The sequence below is a fragment of the Pithys albifrons genome, chromosome 2 (assembly GCF_047495875.1).
Source record: "Pithys albifrons albifrons isolate INPA30051 chromosome 2, PitAlb_v1, whole genome shotgun sequence".
Lineage (NCBI taxonomy): Eukaryota > Metazoa > Chordata > Aves > Passeriformes > Thamnophilidae > Pithys > Pithys albifrons.
Genome location: NC_092459.1, coordinates 65,670,976 through 65,692,097, shown reverse-complemented (window position 1 = coordinate 65,692,097; position 21,122 = coordinate 65,670,976). Strand labels below are relative to the sequence as shown.

Here is a 21,122-nt window from a genome sequence, read left to right as displayed (position 1 = left end):
TGTTGCTGTGGTATATTTTCTGAATGCTGTCATTTGGGACTTGCTTTTTTGAGTAGGTGGGAGTATTTTTCCACTCAGCATCTCACTTTGTCTGCAAGTGCATGTGTGTGTACAGCAGCAGCTGAGAAAGACCTGGTACAGGCTGTTGGGCAAGCTGATGAGCCTGGCCCTGCACAGGCTCAAGATAGGCATCTGGTCCATGAAATGTTTCAGGTTTCACCAGTGTAGGAGGCGTGCATGATGTATTTCAGCGCAACTAATGATGGTTGTAGACTTCAAGTACTTTTCAAAGCACTTTTTGGGGATTTCATTCCACAGTTTTGCTTTAATATCATTTCTAATCAGTATGTAATATGCAGTGGATGAGTTTATAAGCCATTCTGACAGTCCATATGACATGGAAAAAACTGTCATGTTCTGTGAAGGTAAATCATACTTCCAAACTCCAAATCATAATTTCTTGGAGCCAATCATGTGGGCATAAGAAATTGAACAGATACACTACACTTATTTCCTGAAGATACTTTAAACACCACCACCAAGAAAAGAGAGCTGGTGGTTGTTTCCAGAGGTAAACAGATCAAACTATCACCCCTTTAAAAAATGAATCGTATGATAATGTCACTAAAGGTAAACTACTACTACTACTACCTTTTTGAAAGCAAGAGAATTCCAACTTCTCACTGAGGACCAGGTCTAATTCTGGCCTGGGACAAACAGTACTGATTGCACTTCAGAGAAATTAAATACTGCAGGGTCAGAGAGTTTGAAAATCCCACCTAAATGATGAAGCATCAGTGCTAAGAGGATTGGAAAACAAGCAAACAAAAACAATAAGCAAACCCCAGAAAATAAAAAAGATATTATTCAGAACAAAGTGTTATAGATGAACATTTTATAATGGGTTAAAGCATTTTTAAAAACATGTCATACTGACATACATAAACTTTGGTACAATGCCAAAAACCTTCAGGATCAATCTTAGTATTTGAATTATAACCTGAAGAATTCAGTGGAATAATGCAGAGAGATTAGCAGCTTTACAGCTTACTGAAAATCAAACCTGTCCCAACAGAACGTATTTTAAATATCTGTAATCATAATTCAGCTGTATAATTGCATTATGGGGCCACATTGGGTAATAAAGGGTGAAGTCAACAACAGTTATTCATTCAACACAAGACACACTTAAAACCTTTTTTCTTTTTTTCCTTTTGGCATCATTTAGATTTCCAAATTTTTATAATATCAGTCCACATTAACACTTACACTGAAGCTGACTTTTCTAATTTGACTTCCATCTTTTGTGATACCTGAGAAATGCACCTGTGCCTCCCTTCAGGGGCTCTGGGGTACCTCCACCACCTCTGCTAGCGATTCCGTGTTCTCAGCTTTGAAAGCTCACTGATACGGGGCTGGGCTTGTCTCATGGACCCAAAGATGCCTTTGGGCACAGCCCTGTGTTAGGGGAATAGACCTAATCATTTTCTAGGCCAGATGAGCAAGTAGTCATGGGGAGGTCATGGGGGAGCCCTTTACTGGGGACTGTGAAAATTGAACAATAGGTTAGGACTTCAAAAACATGTCCTGTGTTTCAGGGCATTAATGAAAATCTATGCCATATTGAATCCAGTCACCAGTGAGGTTCAAAGGCTGACAGCCCAGTTACCCTGAGCCCTGATGTTCACTTTCTTGGGAGGTGGAATGCAATCCCACTGCAGTGGATGACAGCCTTTGCCTTGACTTGATGTCCTGTGCAATATAGCTCATTGATGCTTACACTTGTATCTCTGGAACAGCTGTAACCTTTGCCATAATGCAGTTTAGTAACAGTTAAGCCTCAGAGTAGCATTATTTTGCCCTAGTGTGTTTACTGGGACAGGTTTGCTCTGGAGGTTTTGCAAGTTTCTTGTCTTTGAATCCATAAAGTCAAGCAAACAGTATCATAGAATAGTTTGGGTTGGAAGTGACCTTAAAGATCATCTAATTCCAACCCCTTGCCATGGACAGAGCAAGTTGCTCAGAGCCCTATCCAAGCTGGGCCTTGAACACTGCCAGGGTTGGGGAATCCACACCTTCTCTGGGCAACCTGTTCCAGTGCCTCACCACCCTCACAGAAAAGAATTTCTTCCCAACATCTAAACTAAACCTACCCTCTTTCAGTTTGAAGCCATTCCCCCTTGTCTTATCACTACAGTTCCAGATGGAGAGTCCCTCTCTGGCTTCCTTGTAGGCTCCCTTCAGATACTGAAAGGTGTTAAGAGGTCCCTGAGCAACTTTCTCTTCTCCAGGCTGAACAGTTCCAACTTTCTCAGTCTGTCTTCAAAGAGGGGGTGCTCTCATCTCCTGATCCTCAATATCAGTGTACAAAGTCATGCCCTGGTTCATCTTGCTGTAAGGAAAAAGGGAGCACAGCTCCCTGTGTATGTTTACTTGCTGGGCAGAGGATGGCCTTCCAGCTGGGGTGGGCCAGTAGTCACTGTAAGAGGCACTGGGGTAAGGATGGGCTTTGTGGAAGAAGCCCAGTCCATTGCTGGAGTCTAACAGAATGGGCTGCTGTGTGGCATGGCTGGGGAAACAGTGCTGCTGCTGCTGCTGCTGATGATGATGTTTGCTGTACAGGCCAAGTGTGTCAGTGGGAAGAGCTGTGGACTGCAGCAGAACACGCTGCTGACACTCCAGGGCCTGTTTATGCTGAGCACCAGCAGGGATGTAGCGGCTCCTCTGAGCTGTTCCATGCACACGGCAGCACTCCGGAGGCCAGCTGTGCTGTGGGCACATCCTGCCTCGTGCAGGTGGGAGCACTGTTTGCTGGGAAGGGCAGCCTGGGGAGCAGGTGCAGTCCAAGCTATGAGGGCGATGAAGTGAAAACAGCTTGTGCCTGAGGTCACTGCAGTGAGGGCTGTCCATCACCTCTCTGTCCTGAGAGGTTTGTATGGACCAGTTATAGCTGTAGGTGCCGTCACCGATGGACATTGCTGACACCTTCTCCAGCAGCTCTGGCTGTGGTTGCTCCAGGTCAAAGCCAGGACCTCCCCAGGCACAGGATGACTGCTCAGGACAGCTCCCCTGGGACCTCCCTGAATACCAGGAAGGCCCTGCAAAGCCTCTGGTTTCTTGCAGAGTCTCTGTGCAGGTGTCACAGGGTGCAGGCTCTCCTCTGGTCTTGTACAGTGAGCAGTTACCCTTCTCCTCTTTCCTCAGGGTTAACGGGACCTTTGTTTTGGCCCTGAGCTCATCAGCAACTGGAAGCTGAGCTTGACGTAGTCTCTCTGGATGGTAAAATTTGCATTTATTGCCATAGGTGCATTTTTTACCTGAAAGAGTCAAAAATATCAGACAGGAGGTTGTCACTAGCACCAACATCTGTTAAGACACTCATCATTTCTCCCCATCACCATGCATTTGCAGCACTGTGATGAGCACAGAGAAAAGGGGAACCGCTATTTCAAATTCAGTACTGTTCACTCCAGATTTAAATATTGCTGACAGAAATAACAGGGTGAAAGCAGTGAAAGGAAGTTTCTGCTATTCTGGAAGTGTCTGAAACTCATTTGTTTTGGCTCCTGCACTCTGTGGGCTGGGAAACCTGCTGCTACAAAGGGTTGCTTTTAAAAATGGCATAGGCATTTACCTCTGAGAAACCTGAACATTGCTACAGAGCTATTGGGAGGGGAGAGAGGAAAAGTGTCTGGATGGCCTTTCCCAAGTGCTCCAGCACAAGTTCACTCCACAAAATGAGAAGTGTGTGCAGGCAGAGTGGTCAGCACAGCCATGGTGCCTCATTTGGGTGCTGTGTGCAGGCAAGGATGGAGGAGCCAAAAACAGCTGCTGCCTTTGCTGAGGTTGAAGCCCCTTAAGCAGGAGATGAACAAAGCATCACACCTTTGAGAAACCCCAACCTAAGTCCCTACCACACAAAGCAGGACAGCACATGGCAATGTCACTTGCCCTTAGCCAAAGGAAAGCACCACTGGTAAGAAGGAGAAGGAGGGGCAGTTCATAGCATGAGGAGAAACCCACCATAGGGGCAAGGCTGCCATTTCTTTTCAGGAAGCACTGGCTTTTTGCTGAGGAAGTTATCAAGAGTGGGGCCATGCCGGCCTAATGGATCATCAGGAGGCAGAAACCTGGAAAAGTAGAAAAAATCATGGATGTAAGCACTTGTTCATGCATGCTGGATGTCTCCATGGAATGCGTTTCCCCAGAACACCTCACCTATTAGGAAACTCAAGAGAGGTTAGCATGGACAGACTGAGGAGCACTCAGCTCAGCCTGGCAGGCACACTGCAAGTGCCTTAATGAAATTTTTCCCCAACAGGGTTGGTGAAGGGCCAGAGAGACCAGCTTCTTGTCTGTCCTATTCTAGAAAGTTAAGATTACAAAAGCATGATGTACTGCCAGCCAGCCTTCTCTCATGGATTTAATTCTGTTTCTTATAGAAATAGACATTAAAAGATACCAAGATCTGGTTTAACATCCCAGCCTGAAGTGGAAAGAAGCAAAGCTGGTTACTAATGCTGCCATTAATAGAAATGTTCATAAAATAGTGACAAGGAAGAGTTTAAGAGCAAGTAGGGGACCACTGCCAAGGGAGTAGGAACTCAAGAAACAAGAAAAGTTGCAGAAATTCCTTTGAAAAAAGGGCTCTGGTGGGAGGTACATTGATGTTGGAACTGACTTGGCACATGCTATTTAAATTCTAGATTATATAACACAAACTGTCTCTTACCTGTTACTGACAAAAGAGTACATGAGTAGTCGCTGCTCAATAAACCATTTCCACTCAGGGTTTTCATTTTGGAGATCCCGGTAGTGGTCATTGGACACAATGACTCCATCTTTCTCATAAGCAACTTTCACTATGTAACGATCGTCATAGCAAACTACCCTCTTGCCTTTCACCTTCCGAGATGGCGTGTAGACAAGGATGGATTGCTTTTCAAGCTCTTCAAGAATGTGCTGATCTGATGGGGTGGTTGGCAAAAATGGATGGTGGAGGGGAAAAAAAACAGAAAAGAGAAACTAATTAATTAATAATTACCATGTTTCAATCATCTGCCAGAAACCTACAGGAATCTAGAGATGTTTCAGCACTTTAGGCAACTTACAGTGGTGTGTTTTTCAGATGCACTGGTATCTGGTGGTTATTTGGCAGCTTGTAAAATTTGAGGTTTTTTTAAAGTCTTATCTGTAAAAGGATGCCTTGAATTTCACACCAGAGGCATACTGAACTCCCTTTTTACCCTGCTAGATGCTAGAAGGCTCATAACCAGCCCTGGTGTGAGCTTTATTTGGAGATAAAGTGGGAGTGATAAAATAAATAAATGAATTTCTTTTGCTGCTATTGAGGACACTCTGACCTCTGCCCATTCCTGCCCTGCAGAAAGGCAGATCCCCAGAGGCCTCGTCTGCAAACACCAAGCTGCTGGCACAAATCTTGCAGTTCTATTTCCATATAAACTGAGTCTCACACCCCTTCACAGACTTGTGCTGATGCAGTTCCTTCTCCTGAAAGAGGAACCCTCTTCCTCGAGGGTTCCATGTAGCTCCTGTATTGGGTAACAGGCTAACAGATAATACTCAGGCCGTAACGAATGGTGCTGTCTCCTGCTGGCCTTAAATGCTCTATAGACTCACTGCGAGCTGAAAAACTCCATTAACTCTGCCAGCAACAACTTGTGCCGGTAAAGCAGAAGGTAAAGCAATTTTAGCTCCTAGCCAGGAGCAGTGAATGGGGCAATGAATTAATGACTAATTTAAGTGATGGGAAGCCTGATACACAACTAGCACTGTGCTTGTCTTTACAGGGCAAAACTGTACTGGCTTCTTCACATACCCTCTGTCTCCAAATCACACCTAATAGTTGCCAAACTATGCCCAGGATGGTGACCTACCTGCAATGGGACTGTCTTGTCGAGGGGGCTCTTTTCTCCAGAGTGGGACAAAAACCTTGATGTATGTGTGTCCCCTCTCTCGAAACCAATCCACCGCCAGCTGGATCCCCCAGCAGGAGAATACCTCTTTGTTTCCATGACTGTAAAAAAAGGAGGATGATGAGGCAAAGCTTTTATGAAGCTTAGAGTTCTCTTTAACCAAGACAGCAAGAAAAAGCAAAATAAGCAACTTTTGTGTCATTCACCAGTTTCCAAGAAAACAACCTGGCAGGGTGTTCTGGTTGGACAGATCCAAACACCTCTCCAGAAGCAGTACCAGAAAGATTTATCTGAAGCAGTTGGGATACTTAAAAACAGAGATATCCTATCCCCCATTTCTGTGACCCAAGCCTGTTCCCTCCATCTATATCTATATCTGGATGGACTCGTGTCCTGAAGTATCAGCAAGATTTTAGGCCATGTCAGATCCTTTACATGCCTTGTCTGATAAAGGTTTGAGGAGTGAGAGTTTCTTTCAGCACAAGTAGAAATCCATGAGGCTCTCCTGTGAGAAACAAAGTGTGGTAATTTTCTTCTCTGGTAACAGTGCCATTAGGTATTTTAATGGCTGAAGAGGATGCAAGTGTGATCACAGGGCATTCAACTGCTGATCTCTTTTGGAAATAAGAGACGAACTATGGGGGAGTGGAACTGTAAGAGGCAGGATGGAAAACAGAGAGAATCTAAACCAGGACACCAAAAAAGGGAAAAGACACTGGTGGAGGTGGCCACAAGCACCTCAGAACCACTTTTATAGTGCCCTAGTTGGTGGATTTTGTCTTCATTGCACAGAGAGGTAGGAAAGCCCTAGAAAGGTCTTGTAGAGAATGCCAGCAAGGTGGGTTCTAATGAATTATGAATATTCAACATAAAACAGCCTCAAAAAACCAATTAGGGGTGATACCCTTTCTATGTCACTCTGCCCTCCTGAAAGTCCTTATGGCTTGGCATTCACTTATGTAAAATTTGACTGCAGTGCAGTGCATGTGTAAGAGAAGGCAATTTGTTAACTACCTCTGCACAAGGAAGCTAAAATAAACTGCACACAAAGCCCTAAATGTATAAACACCTTCACAATATCTACAGAAACCTCATTCTTGCACTTTGACTTTTCTGGATAATAACACCACACCCTCACTCAGGCTTTCACCTCTGGAAAATGCACTTGTAAATTACTCTCTCAGCTATTACAACCACCTACAGTGGCAGAGCAGTCAAGGATGATACCACAATCTTAAACAACTCTCCCATCACCATCCCCCAGGGATTCATCTCTAGGTTCTGCTTACATCAGCCTCCTAACCAAAGTTCCATTTAATACCAAATAAAAGTTTCCATCCTGAAATGGTGACCACAAATGAAAAATAGCACAATTTGGAGGAAGAAACCTGGTTGCCTATTAATAGATACCAAGGCAATAGGAAGCCTTACAAAAACCTTGGCAATAATAAATGGTCTGCAGTACTTGACAGAACAGCTGTTTTGTTTGGTTTTAAAGGATGGGATCTACCCAGGATAGTCATAACAGCACCTGGCCAGGTGAATTGGAAGTCTGGGTAACTGTTTCAGACAACTGCCTCTAAAAGGCACTGTAGGTACATCTTTGATGCCTAGACTCAAAGAAAGTTCAGCAACAGCTTTCTTTAACGCTGACTACTTGTATATATAATCCTGTCAGCTTTAGGAAAGCTGTTCTAGATACACCTGAGTGCAGAAGATAAAGTACTCAAACACAGGTGAGTCAGCCAAAAGGCCAAGCAGAACAAGGAAGATGAGCCACCTGGAAGTGTCTCTCAGTGTTATCACTTAATACAGTTGCTGTTGCATTGCTATAGCCAAGCCTGGGGACTGTGTATCTAAACCAGTACATACACATGCGGAGCACTGCAGTGTCCACACAACACCAGTGTCTGCTGTGCAGTGGAGCAGGGGCCTCAGAGCTTTACATTCTCCCTGTGCGGTCACAGATCAGCCCGTCAGTCACCTTTCCCATGCAGTCCGGTAGTCTATGGACCACAACTGATGATAATGTCTTAACTCAGTCTCATCTCTCCATCCTGCCAGAAACAGGGTCCAATGTCACACTTGGCTTACTGACCAGCAGAGTCCATCTCTCAGAAAATGAAGCAGCAATGTGCATCGCTGTCATGATTAGCATGCAGTAAGTCCTTTTTAAACTGTGCAATTTCAAACCCTCTAAGAGGAAGTTTAGGCAAAACAACTCCTTTTGAAAACTGCAAATGTCCCCATCTCCACCTGTTCATGACACAGTATCAGTCACAGCTTTGTCAGAAAGGAGAGAGCCTAGTGCAGGGCTGCACTGGCCAAGCAAAAGGCCTCTGTACCTATCACAGCCTTAAAACTAGGTGCAAGCGCAAGCACTACAGTAGACAGCCTCTTTGGTGTGCAGTGAATAGGGTTATGACAGTTCCCCTTTCATACTAACACAACTCCATTGATTTTTTTCCACTGCCTTGCTAACTGTCCCGCCCACTTCCGATGGATAGGCCAGCAGGAGGTTGTTTCTTATTACATTTGGTGGAAACATAATTTGTACTGAGACACTGGATGAGTGAGACTTGGCAGAAGGCAAAGTTATTTTCCATTAAGTTTCTGTGGGTAGGTTGATTGATAGTTGAAGACTTCCAACTCACTCGCTTTATTACCCCGGGGCATATACATCCTTTTCAAAACCTTGCACTCCACAGTGAACCCTCAATGCAAACTCAGAATGCTCCAGAAATACCAGTTGTAAGATATAAATACAGATCCTTGAGACGTTTTTCTCCACACAGGCAACTGCCTCTTGAGGCTTTAACTTTTTGATTGTTTCATCCTTAAACTGCTGCTTCTGCTGCACTTTTTTGGTTGTTGGTGTGGATGGTGATGCAGTTTTCTCCAGCAAGGAAACTTAACACTCCTTTCCCCTAACTTCTGCAAACAGTCCTTCTCTGTCTGACAACAGCAAACCAGAAAAATTAAAACAAGAATACTGAAAACGCTCACCAAGCCTATCCCTTTAGCCAAAATAAATGCCATTCAGCACCACTTCGAAAGGCATCCAGGAGAAGAACGCAGCTCCTCCCAGGCTGTGCCAGTTCAGTACCAGCTGATTTGACAAGCTCAGTATCTCCTCCATTATCCAAGTAGTGTTTAACTTTATTGAGGCACAGGTTGGGATGTCTGAGAAGAGCTGTAAAACCTTTGCCTTTTTGAAACTCAAAACTGCTTCACATTCCTCTAATTCTTTTTAGGTGAAAAATGAGGAGTCCAAAGCAGAACAGCAGACTTCAATAATCTATCAGGCAAACATCTCTTAGACTCATGTTTTGGAATTTTTCTAGAAAAAAACCCTTCCATTTCACATGCAAGAAGCATGTGTGGCTTCTCAGAAACCCATCTTGGTGGGCATGTGGTCTAGGAAAGCAATACAAAGTGCGAAGTCAAACCATCCACTGCACATACCTGTACAGTTTGGTTTAAATAATATCTGTCTAGCAAACTCCCATGCACAGGCTGGCACAGAAGGATGATCTCAAAGCTTTCCCACAGTGCTCCAAGCTCAAGTCATGCTCTCTTTCCTTAGCTACCAACCTATTCTGAGCCTTTTGCTCAGTGGCAAGAGTGCTTCTTCTGTCATCTTATAAACAACGCTGTCCTCTGCCTTGTCCACCTTTGCCTTTTCTAAAACAAGACCTGGTAAATCAGTGAAGACAATGTTGTGCCAGGAGACTAAAGAACAGAACACATGACCAGTCAGGGACAATATTGTCCCTGGCACAATGAAAGGGTGGGTGATTAGCTCAGCCAGGCTGCCTAGGTGAGTGCTCAGTTCTTTTGCAGAGGAGCAAGGACACTCTGAGGAGGGGCTAGGCTGAAAATGCAAACTGGGGCAGGAGATCCAAACACCTGGCTACTTGACCTCATGGCCCAGACAAGGCCAAGCTGTTTTGCTCTGCTGTGTGCTTCCCACTCCCTGTGAGCCACTCTAAGCAAGGAACCCCTTATTTTCAACTAGGATTTCTGCCTTCACCCAGAAGATGGCATTATTTGCTTAGTCTCCAGTTGCTCTGCATGTGCTTGTCCACTTTGCCCTCTAACCAGAGGAGATGTGGTCTCATCTCACCTCACATGAGCTAACAGAGAGAGGAAGCCCTCCTTTGGCCTGTTCTAGCCTGCAGGGACAGACGTGGCCCTGCTGAGTGGACAGGGAAGTTATCAGAGAAAATGGATGGATGGCCAGTGCATCCTGGACTTGAGCCTGGAACCAGAGGCTGCTCTTACTGTTTGGGTAAACAGAAGCCAATCCACTGCTGTCTTTGGACAACCCATCCACATGGACATACCAACCTTCCCATCAGTAAGACTGCTTTCACAGTGTCAGGGCACTGCTTAGGAAATGTAATTGGACAGGATGGGTTGATGTGACATTTCCCAGAAACAGAATTATTAAGGAGGAAATTAGTCTAGTTGTTAAAAGTCAACTATCAACTCCCTGATATTTCCATAAAACTGAAGCAAAATTGAAAACAACAAAAAATATACAAGCCATGAACATTCTTGGGGTTTACTTGCAAGTCATAACCGCTATTGTTAGGAGCCACAGTCAGCTGTCATTATTTTCCCTCTCCTTCTTAGGTTACTTGATTGGTCTGTCTACCTGTTCGTCATTTTTTTCCTGGAAACACCTCAGCATATAGGTTCAGAAATCCTAGGCACCCATTTGAAAATGCAGGGAAATTCAATGGTGAGCTAAAAGAGAGAGATACTGTCACAAACCGTAGTGGTTAGCCAGCTTTGCCTTATAAAAGGTCAAAATGCAGAGTGAGCCAGTGATTGCATGTGACGTGCATATTTATGGGCATTGAGACATCAAGAATGTAGGCATCACCCAAAGAAAATGAGTAAGTGATCATTCATACATTATACATCAAATACATCAATGCATCTCTCACCTGAAGAAAAAACATAGTTCAAGCCATCAGCTTTAAAATTCAAAAGCTTCAGAGGAAGAAAGATCCCTCTGAGGAAACAGAGCTTACCTCATTGCAACATTGCTGCCATCAATCACAATGGGTCTCAAAGAATCGGAAGAATCACTTTTATCTTCCCCAAGCCGTTTCAACCCTGGTGTAGTGCTACATGATCCACGGGCAACAAGTTTTAGAGTGGAAGGCTGAGTCTGATTCTCCGGAGTTTGCGGTTTACTCCCCATCCGAATCAGCTCTTTGAGCACGTCATTCTCCAGGGCCTCTGGGCCCAGGTTCTCCAGCACTTTGCAGATGTCCTGCTTACCGTAACCCAGCTTGCAGAAAAGATCCAGTTTGCTCTGGTTCACTTCCACCCCTGCTGCAGACACTTTTTTGGAGCATGGTGGTACTGGTTTGCTAGAAATTGAACTGGCCAGTGCCATCTTTGAGGGCATTTGCATTCCTTTAAACCCAGTGCTCCTGTCTTCCCAGCCTTGTCCAACAGGCATCAGCTTTAAGGAGGGAAAGATTAGAAACAACAAAATGCAAATGTTAGGGAAGATTGTGCAGAAATCTCAGTTATTTGCCTAGCGCACAGCAAAGGGACCATCAGATCAGCTGTCGTCTCTCTGAGAAGACCGTCCAGTCTTCTCTCAGCACTAAAGCATTTTTTTGGTCCACTCTTATTTATAAAAGCACCAGATGTCACTCTCCAAACATCATGTGAGACAGGAGTCATCTTACTTCATGAGCTCCACCTCTACAGAGGCAGGCTGTATGAGTGAATTGGTTCTTCAGACTTATCTCACAGGAAATGATACAAAGGGCGGTGTAACTGGGGGATTTTCAAATTCCTCAGTGTGGTTTGCCAGCCAGAGATAAATATCTGTCAAATGTTATTGGATAGGCACAGATGCCATAGCAACTTAACAACTATAGCAAATTTTATCCAGAGATTTCTGGAAACATGCTGTTTGCAAAGTGTCTGGGAACTCTGAACTTCATTTATAGTTTTGCCTTTCCTAGAATGTGTCTTTGTGTACACAAGCATACCTTACGAAATTCTGTCACTCATCTATTCCGATAAGGCCTGACTTACTCTTTTCCTGTTACTTGCTATTTCAGTGAGGGCTTTTATATTTAGAGAAGCAGGTTGTTCTTTGAAAGCTCTCAGGGCAGTGCTTGGAAGCAGGCAATAGGCAATCTGGAAAGCAGTTTCAATTGCACTTATATTTATTGTCAAGAGAAACTGGCAATTCAGAAATGAGCACACAAAAGTAGTAAAAAGCTACTTTGTGCTTCTTCAGAAAGGCATTATGCAAGTTTCTGGTCTACGCAGTGAAAGAAGGTGATGGGCAGCATATGCAGGCAACCCCTGAATGCTTCAGCCCAACAAGCATGACACAGAACAACATACCCAGTGACCACTCATCCATCAACCCAAACATCTTCAGTCAGTGTTGGCATGCTTGCACTGAAGCTTCTCTTGCCACATCACTGCAATTAATGGTGCTACTTGGATAAAAGCTGTGGCTGGTTCTTCTACCCACGTGTAGCACGTAAGGGTGGCCCTGATGCCTTTGCCAATTGCAGTCAGCAGATGACGCAGACTTAGCTGACCAAACAACTGCCTCAGCGATGAGCCCAGAGCTATAACCAGAGGGCATTCACCAGATCCCCTTCCCAGCTTGCCAGCCACTCCCTGCCCAGCAGTGGCCACCCCAGGAGCTCAGAAGCTGAAGCCATGTGGAGGAAGGCACAGAGGTGCTGGAAACAGGCAGTGGAAGAGGGGTCACTGTGAAGCTCCTATCTCAGGCATAAGAGCCCCACTGGGCTGTGGGGAAGAAATCTGCATTGGCTTCAGTTAATTTAAAACTGATTATCTGATCAGGAAAACATGGTAATTAATTATGACCCCACCTCATACAACTTCGAGCTTTACTTTTCTACGTAGCTTTATAACTTTCAGATATTGTATGGAAGAAATCTGGCACTGTGAAAAATTATGAACAGCATCAGTAAAATAAAAAATACCTTAAATATGTCATAATCATGAGTGCAAAGCAGGTGCCAAGTGTTTTTTTGCATCTAAAGCATTGCTTATTTTAGTCAGTGACTGTTTTCCCTCACAGTGCATTCCATAATTATAGCAATTTTTACATCTAATCTTTGATTTTAATTCACTGATTACAGATGAAAATGTGTTTTCCTGCTTTTTCATTATTGAAATGGTTTCTCAGCTTTGACATAGTTACTCTTTGAGCTGAAATACATTGATGTACCCAAATATAGCTAAAACTGTCACATCTGGGCTAGCACTGTGGCACAAGCTGCTTCCAGATATATGGTCAGCGGCTCAAAACACTTCATGTGTAGTATTTGACACAGACAACACTGAGGTCATCCTTCTAAAGAGGGAATTAAAGAACAATAATATCAATTGGTTGCTTATAATCAGCATAAAGGGAGAAATTGTACATCACAGAGTCCAGCTTCGGCTATCACAAACAGGCTGTAAAATCCCATTTATAAACTTTATGACCTTAGTTTTCAAACTACTTAGATTTCCTCCTGCTGCTTTCCTCCCTTCATCTCAGCAGATCCCCTTGGGAAGGTGTTTTTGTTTTCACTCCACTGAAAGCCGAAGTCTTCTCATTTCCTGGCTAAATTTATCCACAGGTAATGGTGTGCCCATCCTATGTTCTGGCTTAAAAAGCACCCCTCAGTGTCTGTGGTGTTGTGACCCCATGTGCGCACACACACACACACACACACACACACACACACACACACACAGGAAATGGCTTCAGTCAGGTATCCAAAATTCTAGTTTAATCTTAATATTTTAAAATGTTATCTTTTAAAATCTTAACTATTTTTAAAAAATACTTTTGACTAAAAAAGTCAATAGACCTCTTATGATCTTCTGTCTGATTTATTTTGACAGATTTTTTTAAGATTAGAAAATAATATTTTGAAAACCTTTCCCAAAAACATAGTGGTAGCTACTGTATCTTGAATGACTTCAAAGAATAATTTTAACTTGTCCTTCCACCAGGTGTTTGCTCCACTTGTGACCAGTCAGAGCAGGACCCGGTGCCCTGCAGGTGTGCGTTTGAGAAGCACCTCCAGCAGCCTCAGGCCACAGAACCCCAATAAGGACCAGCTTGACTCAGAGGGAGCTAGGACTCCTCAAAGGCCCCACCAAAGCCACATCCTGCCTGAGCAGAGGCAGAGGAGACACAGCCTCAGACAGACCTGGCATTGGTCTATGCACAGCCCGTTTAGGTCTTCTCTAAAGTAGGTGCTTGTGCTGAGTAACACAAGGAGCGCAGCAAGAGCTCCCTGCTATGATGGTGTTCCCTCTCATACCTGGGGTCTGGACCATCTCTTCTTCCTCCTTCACCCCCAAGAATAATGCCGCAGACCACCTAAGACTGACAGCCCATCCAAGCCCTGCAGTATTTCTCCAAAAGGAGATAGGCTGCTCTGCTTTCAGAAAAACAAGAATTTTTCTTTCACAAATTAGAGATGCACATAAACTCTTAATAACAAGACCAGTCATTTGTTGTCTTGATAACTAAGAAAATATTGGCCTTTTTCTTCCCCTCCTTCATTGCTCCTTTTGCCTGAAAAAATAAGTCAATCTCCCCAGAGAGCAAGCTGTATTCCCAGGTAATCCCCCTGGCTTACCTGACAGCTGTTCTTTCTGTGTCCCAGCAGTGTCGTCCCACCAGCCACCAGCCAGAAGTTGGATTCAGAGCAGTACTGGCCTCACAAGGAAGTCACCAGCTCGTATTTAGAGGCTTTATGGCAAGACTGATGTCAACTGAGAACAAACAAGTGCAGTGAGCAGGATAGAACTCATTCTATAGGAAGGTTTTACTTCCTCATTTGGCTGGCCAAGCTCTCATTTAACTGTATAGCTTGATAAACTTTCACTTCAGTTTTCAAAAGGAAAAAAGAAAAAAAAATAGGTTCCCAACCTCAGTTCTGAGTCACAGGCAAAGATTAGTCAAACTCACTCTGGCAGGGATCCATAACATGAGGCAGTAAGAACATGGCATATAAAATTCTGGATCAAGTGATAAGTTTGCCACCAGGGTTGCTCTGCTAAGTCAGGGTAGTCTCATCCCCATGCATCTGGCAAAGTTCTGACTTTCAGGGACACACGTGAAGGAATTTTTTAAAATCAACCTTTTGCTTAGCATCTGATATTGCAAAGCTTCGTGCAAACACCTCCATGTCTGAGGGAACCTGGTCTGGGAGACTACAACAAAACGTGAAAAACTAAACAACTTCCTCTAACCCACTGGTGCCTCAGTTGAAAGGCTACTTCAGAGACCCAGAGCCTGTCCACAGCAAAGACTGACAGGCACTTCCCAATAGAAATGTGAGGTTTTCCTCCGCTTGTTCCTTACCTCAGTGCAAAAGAATTATGCCCCGAATCCAATTTTGGGCAGCAGGAAGGGTTGGAGACTCAAGGAAGGGTTAACCTCTGGAACCATTTTGGTGCTGCAATCAGTTCTTGCAGGTGCAATGCCCTCTGGCCCAAGGGCCAGGGAGGGTGGGGGTGCCCCTCTGTGGAAGGAGAGCACCTCTACCACTGTCAAAAGGTGACACACTAGAGCAGGGTTGACCTTTCCCAGTTAGAATCACTCCCTTACTTGCGTACTTTGTGGGAGGAAGCAGGGTGGCCAAACCCTTTGCAGTGGTATCCTGTTTAATTCAAGGACTGGCTGCTGGTAAGCAAGCCTCACCATCCCTTCCCAAGGTGGTTCCGTAGAAAGTTATGCCTCTGCATCACACACAGGCTCCTGGAAACATTTTGTGAACCAGAATGCTCTGTGTGCAGCAGTGCCCAGGCAGTCACAGGCTAAAGAGGCAGTACACCAGTTCATCTGTCCTACCTCTGGCACACTTCCCCTGATCCACAAAGATCTGGCTGGGTAGGTTAGTGGATATGGAAAGAGGGGAGTGTTCCTAAGGTCACAACTAAGGAAAAGTTACTTTTCTGCTGTCCAGAACAGCTATAAATCAAACAGCCACAGCTTTTGACTCCACATCCCTGGAGATGCTCCATTTCTTCTTTGCTCCGTTTAAGCTTGAAGAATGCCACACACCTCATCACAAGTCCACCACGAAGCAGTGCTATTGAAAAGGAAAAATAAAGATGTCACGTTATTTATAATCCAGGCAGGTAACAGAGCAAAGCATGCAACATTGCATAGCATCATTTTAACTCCCATCTCTGACTAAAATGTTTTGGTTTTTTTTTTTACTACAAAAATAGGAACAAAATGGAGCTAATAAAAAGGAGAAGTCAAATAGATAAGAGAGTTTCCATTTCTAATGAAATGACTAAACCCATCTACTGTAAAAAGCCATGAGGAAAAGACCTCAACATCATTCAAATCGTAGTCATCCAGGAAGGTCCTTAACCGATTCCTAAAATCTGTTAAGCGCCTTTACCTAGGTGGTCACTAGATGACAGAGAGGACCATGAGGAATAAAGAAGCACATTCAGTTTTTCAGATGGCCTTAAACACAGATAAACATTTGAGCACCCAAGGCAGTGGTTTCACAGCATTTGCTTTCTCTGCTGTGAATCCTTGTGCTGACAAGAACACTGAGTTCTCCCAGGGCAGATTTTTTGTTGCTCAGGCTGTTGTTATGTTCAAGAGGGAAAGCACTGCAATGGGAGACGTTTTCAGAGGGGAAGATCTCCCTACTAATGGGTGTTCTGAGGCAGGGATGAGGACTGAGGATTTACTGACTTGTGAAACAAATAGACCTTCATCAGAAAGCATCACTACTGATCTCAAAGCAGGACATTTTTTTTGTGGCAGCTTCTGGACACTATGGAGAGAATAAGCATGATTTACAAGGAGATTCCCTGTACAAAATCCCTGATGGTGTTAGACTTTGGTATGAAAAAAACTCTCTTGAAACTGGTATTGTGGAACACCGCAGGTGTTTTGATCTGCACACCTCAGTGAACTATTTGCTTTGCTAAAAGGAAACAGTCATTATTGCATCATCACAGAAGAAAAACATTATCACCATCCTCCTCATCTGTAAAAGTTCACCTGCTGGGAAAATCAAACAAGTGTATGTGGCCATACAGTCTTCATCACAGGGAAAATTCTTTAGCCCCTAAACTAGCATAAGACAGTCAGGATAAGTCAAGTGCTAAATCAAATGAGGGTCTATTGCCAGGAATATTTTAAATAGTTCTGGAACAAATACAGTCCTCATCCTACCTCAGGCAGGAATATTTCCCTACTGCCTTCAGGAAGGGTTGGATCAGACCCTCAGGGCAAGCTCCCTCTATTCAGCTGTTACACTCCCAATTTTAAATAGGATTTTTGCATACTATTAGGGAAAGTCTAGATGTTTGCTGCCAGTGCAGTGACCTGTTGGCAGCTGTTTGCTGCCAGTGCTGTTGGAGACACTGAAATTTTGACTTGGAGACAGTTTTTCACCTGAAAAGTCTGCATCACTAACCTAACAGGTCTTATTAGAGTGACAGCTCAGTTATTGATGGGCAATCTGGTATACAGGCTGGTAGAGGCACCATCTTTAGAAGAGGTATGCTTGCCAAAATGACCATCTTTCCTGCTTCCCAAAACTATGCCACTGTGGTGAACTCTCCATCTGACCAGAGAACAGGGAGAACAAAAAAACAGGGAAAACTGATTTCAGTAATGCAGACAATGGTAACTTCTTGGAAAATTAAAACTCCACCATAAGATCTGATATAGCAGGATCCCAACTTGGTTTTGTCTAAAATATCTATTTTTCCTCTGCCTTTTATACAACAAGATACTGCTATTACTCAGGTTCTTTCCACTGAGCTTGTGACAAAAAAGTACCTTTTACTATCAGAAAGTCCCAAACAAGTTTCAAGTTCAAAAGTTCTCTGTTGTTCAGCTTAAGATATCAGAAAGCTCTTGGAACCATCTTTTCACCTTCAATGATGTACTGTATGCTCGGAAGACCTAAATGTTAATGTGGTTTACTGATTCCTTTTAACACAGCTCCCACGTTTTACCAAGATGATACTGGCTTGCTCACTGGGATAAAGCACATTCTGTCAGTAACCAGATCAAGCGTTTTACACAAAAATACTGCCCTGTAGCAAGAATTCACATAAATCTTACTGTAATTTAACATTTTTCAAAATGTTTCTGCTACTGTTATGTATGCAACAGGTGCTTGATAGAAAAGGAAAGACATTACCCACACTCTAGGAAGCTTACAAGCAAAATCTGTAATCCTGTTGTCATTAATGTACAAGTTTTACAAGAAAAAGGTCAGGCTACAAGAGGGTGAGATGAACAAAAGCAAGAGCAGCAACTGGTTCAGAAAACTTTGTGAAAATTTTTAAATGCTTGTCCAAATAACTAATGTGAGGGGCAGGGATTTATTTTGGCTTGGCATCTGTTTGGCGGTTTTGTTTTGGTTTATATTTGTTCTGTGTGGGTGGTTATTAGGGTTTGTTTGGTTTGGTTTGGGTTTTTTTGGATAAGGAGAAGGAAGCAGGTACAGCTTTACCTACAGAGAGTAAAGATTCTTGGCAGCACAAAATCAGAGGCATATGGCACACAGAACACTCTTCTATTTCATGCATGGGGCTAGCAGAACGACTTTTCCAGCACACATCCCAAAGGAAGAGCCAACATGCCAAATCATTGGGCCAAACCAAGATTTTGAAGAAAGTACAACCCAGGGAAGTTTCATAAACATGCTCATGATCTTTGAGAAAACAAACAGGAAGCCATCAGCAAGAGGGCTGACAGACACCAGGCAGATCACACACCAGGAGGAGCACAGGGTTATCATGGATGTTTTGGGTAATTGTTTACTGTGTCATCCATCCTGTAATGCCAAGCACTTGTATACAATCTTCATGCTCCTTCCACTGACTTGTGTGAGGTCCACAGGATTACAGAGAGATGTCTGTTGCAAAAGCCTACCCTTCTGCCACTTGTCTTTAATGCTTTAAGACCAGGCTTCACTCGTAACAGTGTTCTGGTCAGGAACACTTCAAGTCTTTGAGTCAAGCTCAAGAGAACTACAGGGAACTAAATGAACTGCAATGCATGCCATCAAAATAGGTCTCCAACTTCCTTTTATCCACAGAATACAACGCTTCAGAGTCTACATCATATTTATAAGCTGTTGCAGGTAAAGGAATCCAGTAGAAAACCCTGGGGAGCTGTTTTTTAAGCCTTTAACCTCTGAACAAAGAACCTAAAGCATGAAGACAAACAGACCTCAGCTATGACAAAGTGTGCAAGTTGATGTTTCTGCTGCAACACTTCAGTGTTATTTCTCCACATTATAGAGGAAGGTGGGGCTTTTTTTGTTCTGTTTCCTAACTACCATAAACACCAAAGGTCAATATTGAAACTGAGGTTGGAGATAGCACTGACGAAAGGAAATGAGGATAGGGAACTGTGAACTCTCATTACATTAGAGCAAGTGGTCTGTCCAACTCTCAGAAAACAAGAAGTCCTGTCCACTTCAACACCTCTGGCAGGACAGGAACAGCAGGAAATGTTTGTGGTTTCAGCTGACCATATGGTTGCTCATGCCACTTCCAAAGAACCACATGTACACAATCATTTCCAGTGACCGTAGCAGTAAATCCCATCTAATCCAGAGTGCTGGGCCATCCATGCGTGTGGCAGTTGGACTGCGATCCCTTGAGTGTTAGCAGACTAGCCTAGAAGTGCAGTCCTAAAATTAAGTACTTGCCTTCAAAGTGGGAGCTTCTATGCTGTCATTTAATCACCTACTAATTTCACCTTATTTTTGAACAACCATGTTTCAGTTTCCTCTTAAAAACCAGGCAGTCTTGCCAATCTGAAGATACTGGGTGTATTTTTAAAAGCACTAAGGCATCTTGGAAATCAGAAACTTGAAACCTTTTGGATGTACTGATTTTTTAACCCTTTATTCTGAAGACCCTTTGACCACCAAAACAACTTGACTGCTTCCATACACTATTCCTATAAAGGTTCAGTTCTTAAGCAATTACCTTTTGCAAGAAAAAAAAACCCTTTTCTGCTGCAGAAAAGTGAGCACATTCACCTTAAACAGGGTGTTAGTTTCTGAACTTTAGGAAGTTCTCTATGTCCCACAGGTGGCTGATTCCTAGGAACGCCTGCTGAAACTTTGTTTGCTGTTAAGTTACAACTCCCTGCAAGGCTCCACTGCTCAGAAACTTCTTCAGGAGACAGTTATGGAAGCTCTGGATTTCTATTTCCACGCCTTGAAGGACACAAAAGTCAGAGAATCATAAAAAAGCAGCTTCTTAGACAAATACACTTCGTATACTTGGTCAAGTCCACTTCAAGTCTTGGACTCAAGCTCAAGTGAGCTACAGAGAACTACAGGAACTACAATGCATGCCATCAAAATAAGTCTCCAAATTTCTCTTATCCATGGAATACAACTGTTCAGAGTTTACATCGTGTTTACAAGGTGTTGCAAGTAAAGGAATCCAGTAGAAAACCCTGGGGAGTTGTTTTTTAAGCCTTTAGCCTCTGAACAAAGAGCCTTAAGCATGAAGAGTTCCCCCTTCAAACAGGTATCACATATGTCAAAGCAAAGAAGCTGATACTTCTGCTGCAACATTTTCAATGCTATTGTCAACTTTAAAGAGGAAGGCAGGGGTTATTTTGTTCTGTTTTCTAACTGCCACAAACACCAAAGGTGTTGGGCACACGCTTTGTTAGTCTTTAACAACACAAAGACAGGGCAGATGCTGCTGGAAATCACATTTCTGTATTAAAGGCCTTCAGTATCCCTGCTCAGCTGAGGTCTAGAGAATCTAGTCATCTGGCCTGGCCTGCTTAGTCAGAATTTTCTGCCATGGGGTAACATTTCAGCTGCTTTTGTTCCTTAAGTACTAGCCTTACCACAGAAGCATTTTAACAAGACGTTCACTTTCTGCATACCGTCCATTCAAGTGTTCTAGTCAGGCACAGCTACCAGCACTCCAGGGCAGAGCAATCTGCAGCAATTCTTCTTGGACGCTTTGAATTTTAGACTTAGTCTTTGTGCTGCAGATCGTGTTCCAAGCTGTAAAATCTTATTATATATTACAATCAGACTCTACAGCAAATATTACAGAAAAAACACTATCACAAAAGAAAAAAAGTTAAATTTATTCATCAAAGCAGACTGCCTCCAAGCCATCACACCT

The 21,122-nt window shown here is 43.5% G+C and overlaps 1 protein-coding gene across 1 annotated transcript; it reads right to left on the bottom strand.

Moving 5' to 3' along the window:
• Nucleotides 1–844: 844 nt before the first annotated feature.
• Nucleotides 845–14,769, bottom strand: ZC3H12D (zinc finger CCCH-type containing 12D). The gene is made up of 6 exons (XM_071547952.1): nt 14,600–14,769; nt 10,979–11,418; nt 5,898–6,037; nt 4,733–4,967; nt 4,024–4,130; nt 845–3,317 (listed from the first exon to the last, which is right to left on the bottom strand). The coding sequence occupies exons 2-6, from the start codon at nt 11,413–11,415 to the stop codon at nt 2,323–2,325; spliced, it is 1,914 nt and encodes a 637-aa protein (XP_071404053.1). The 5' UTR covers nt 11,416–11,418; nt 14,600–14,769; the 3' UTR covers nt 845–2,322.
• Nucleotides 14,770–21,122: the final 6,353 nt, after the last annotated feature.

Bases quoted from the DNA above. Each gene is read 5' to 3' on its own strand.
- ZC3H12D (XM_071547952.1), bottom strand. From the start codon at position 11,415: ATGCCTGTTGGACAAGGCTGGGAAGACAGGAGCACTGGGTTTAAAGGA. The intron at 4,968-5,897 runs GTAGGTCACCAT...CCACCCCATCAG, and splicing joins ACAAGACAGTCCCATTGCAG to ATCAGCACATTCTTGAAGAG. The intron at 4,131-4,732 runs GTAAGAGACAGT...CTACTTTTCCAG, and splicing joins TACTCTTTTGTCAGTAACAG to GTTTCTGCCTCCTGATGATC.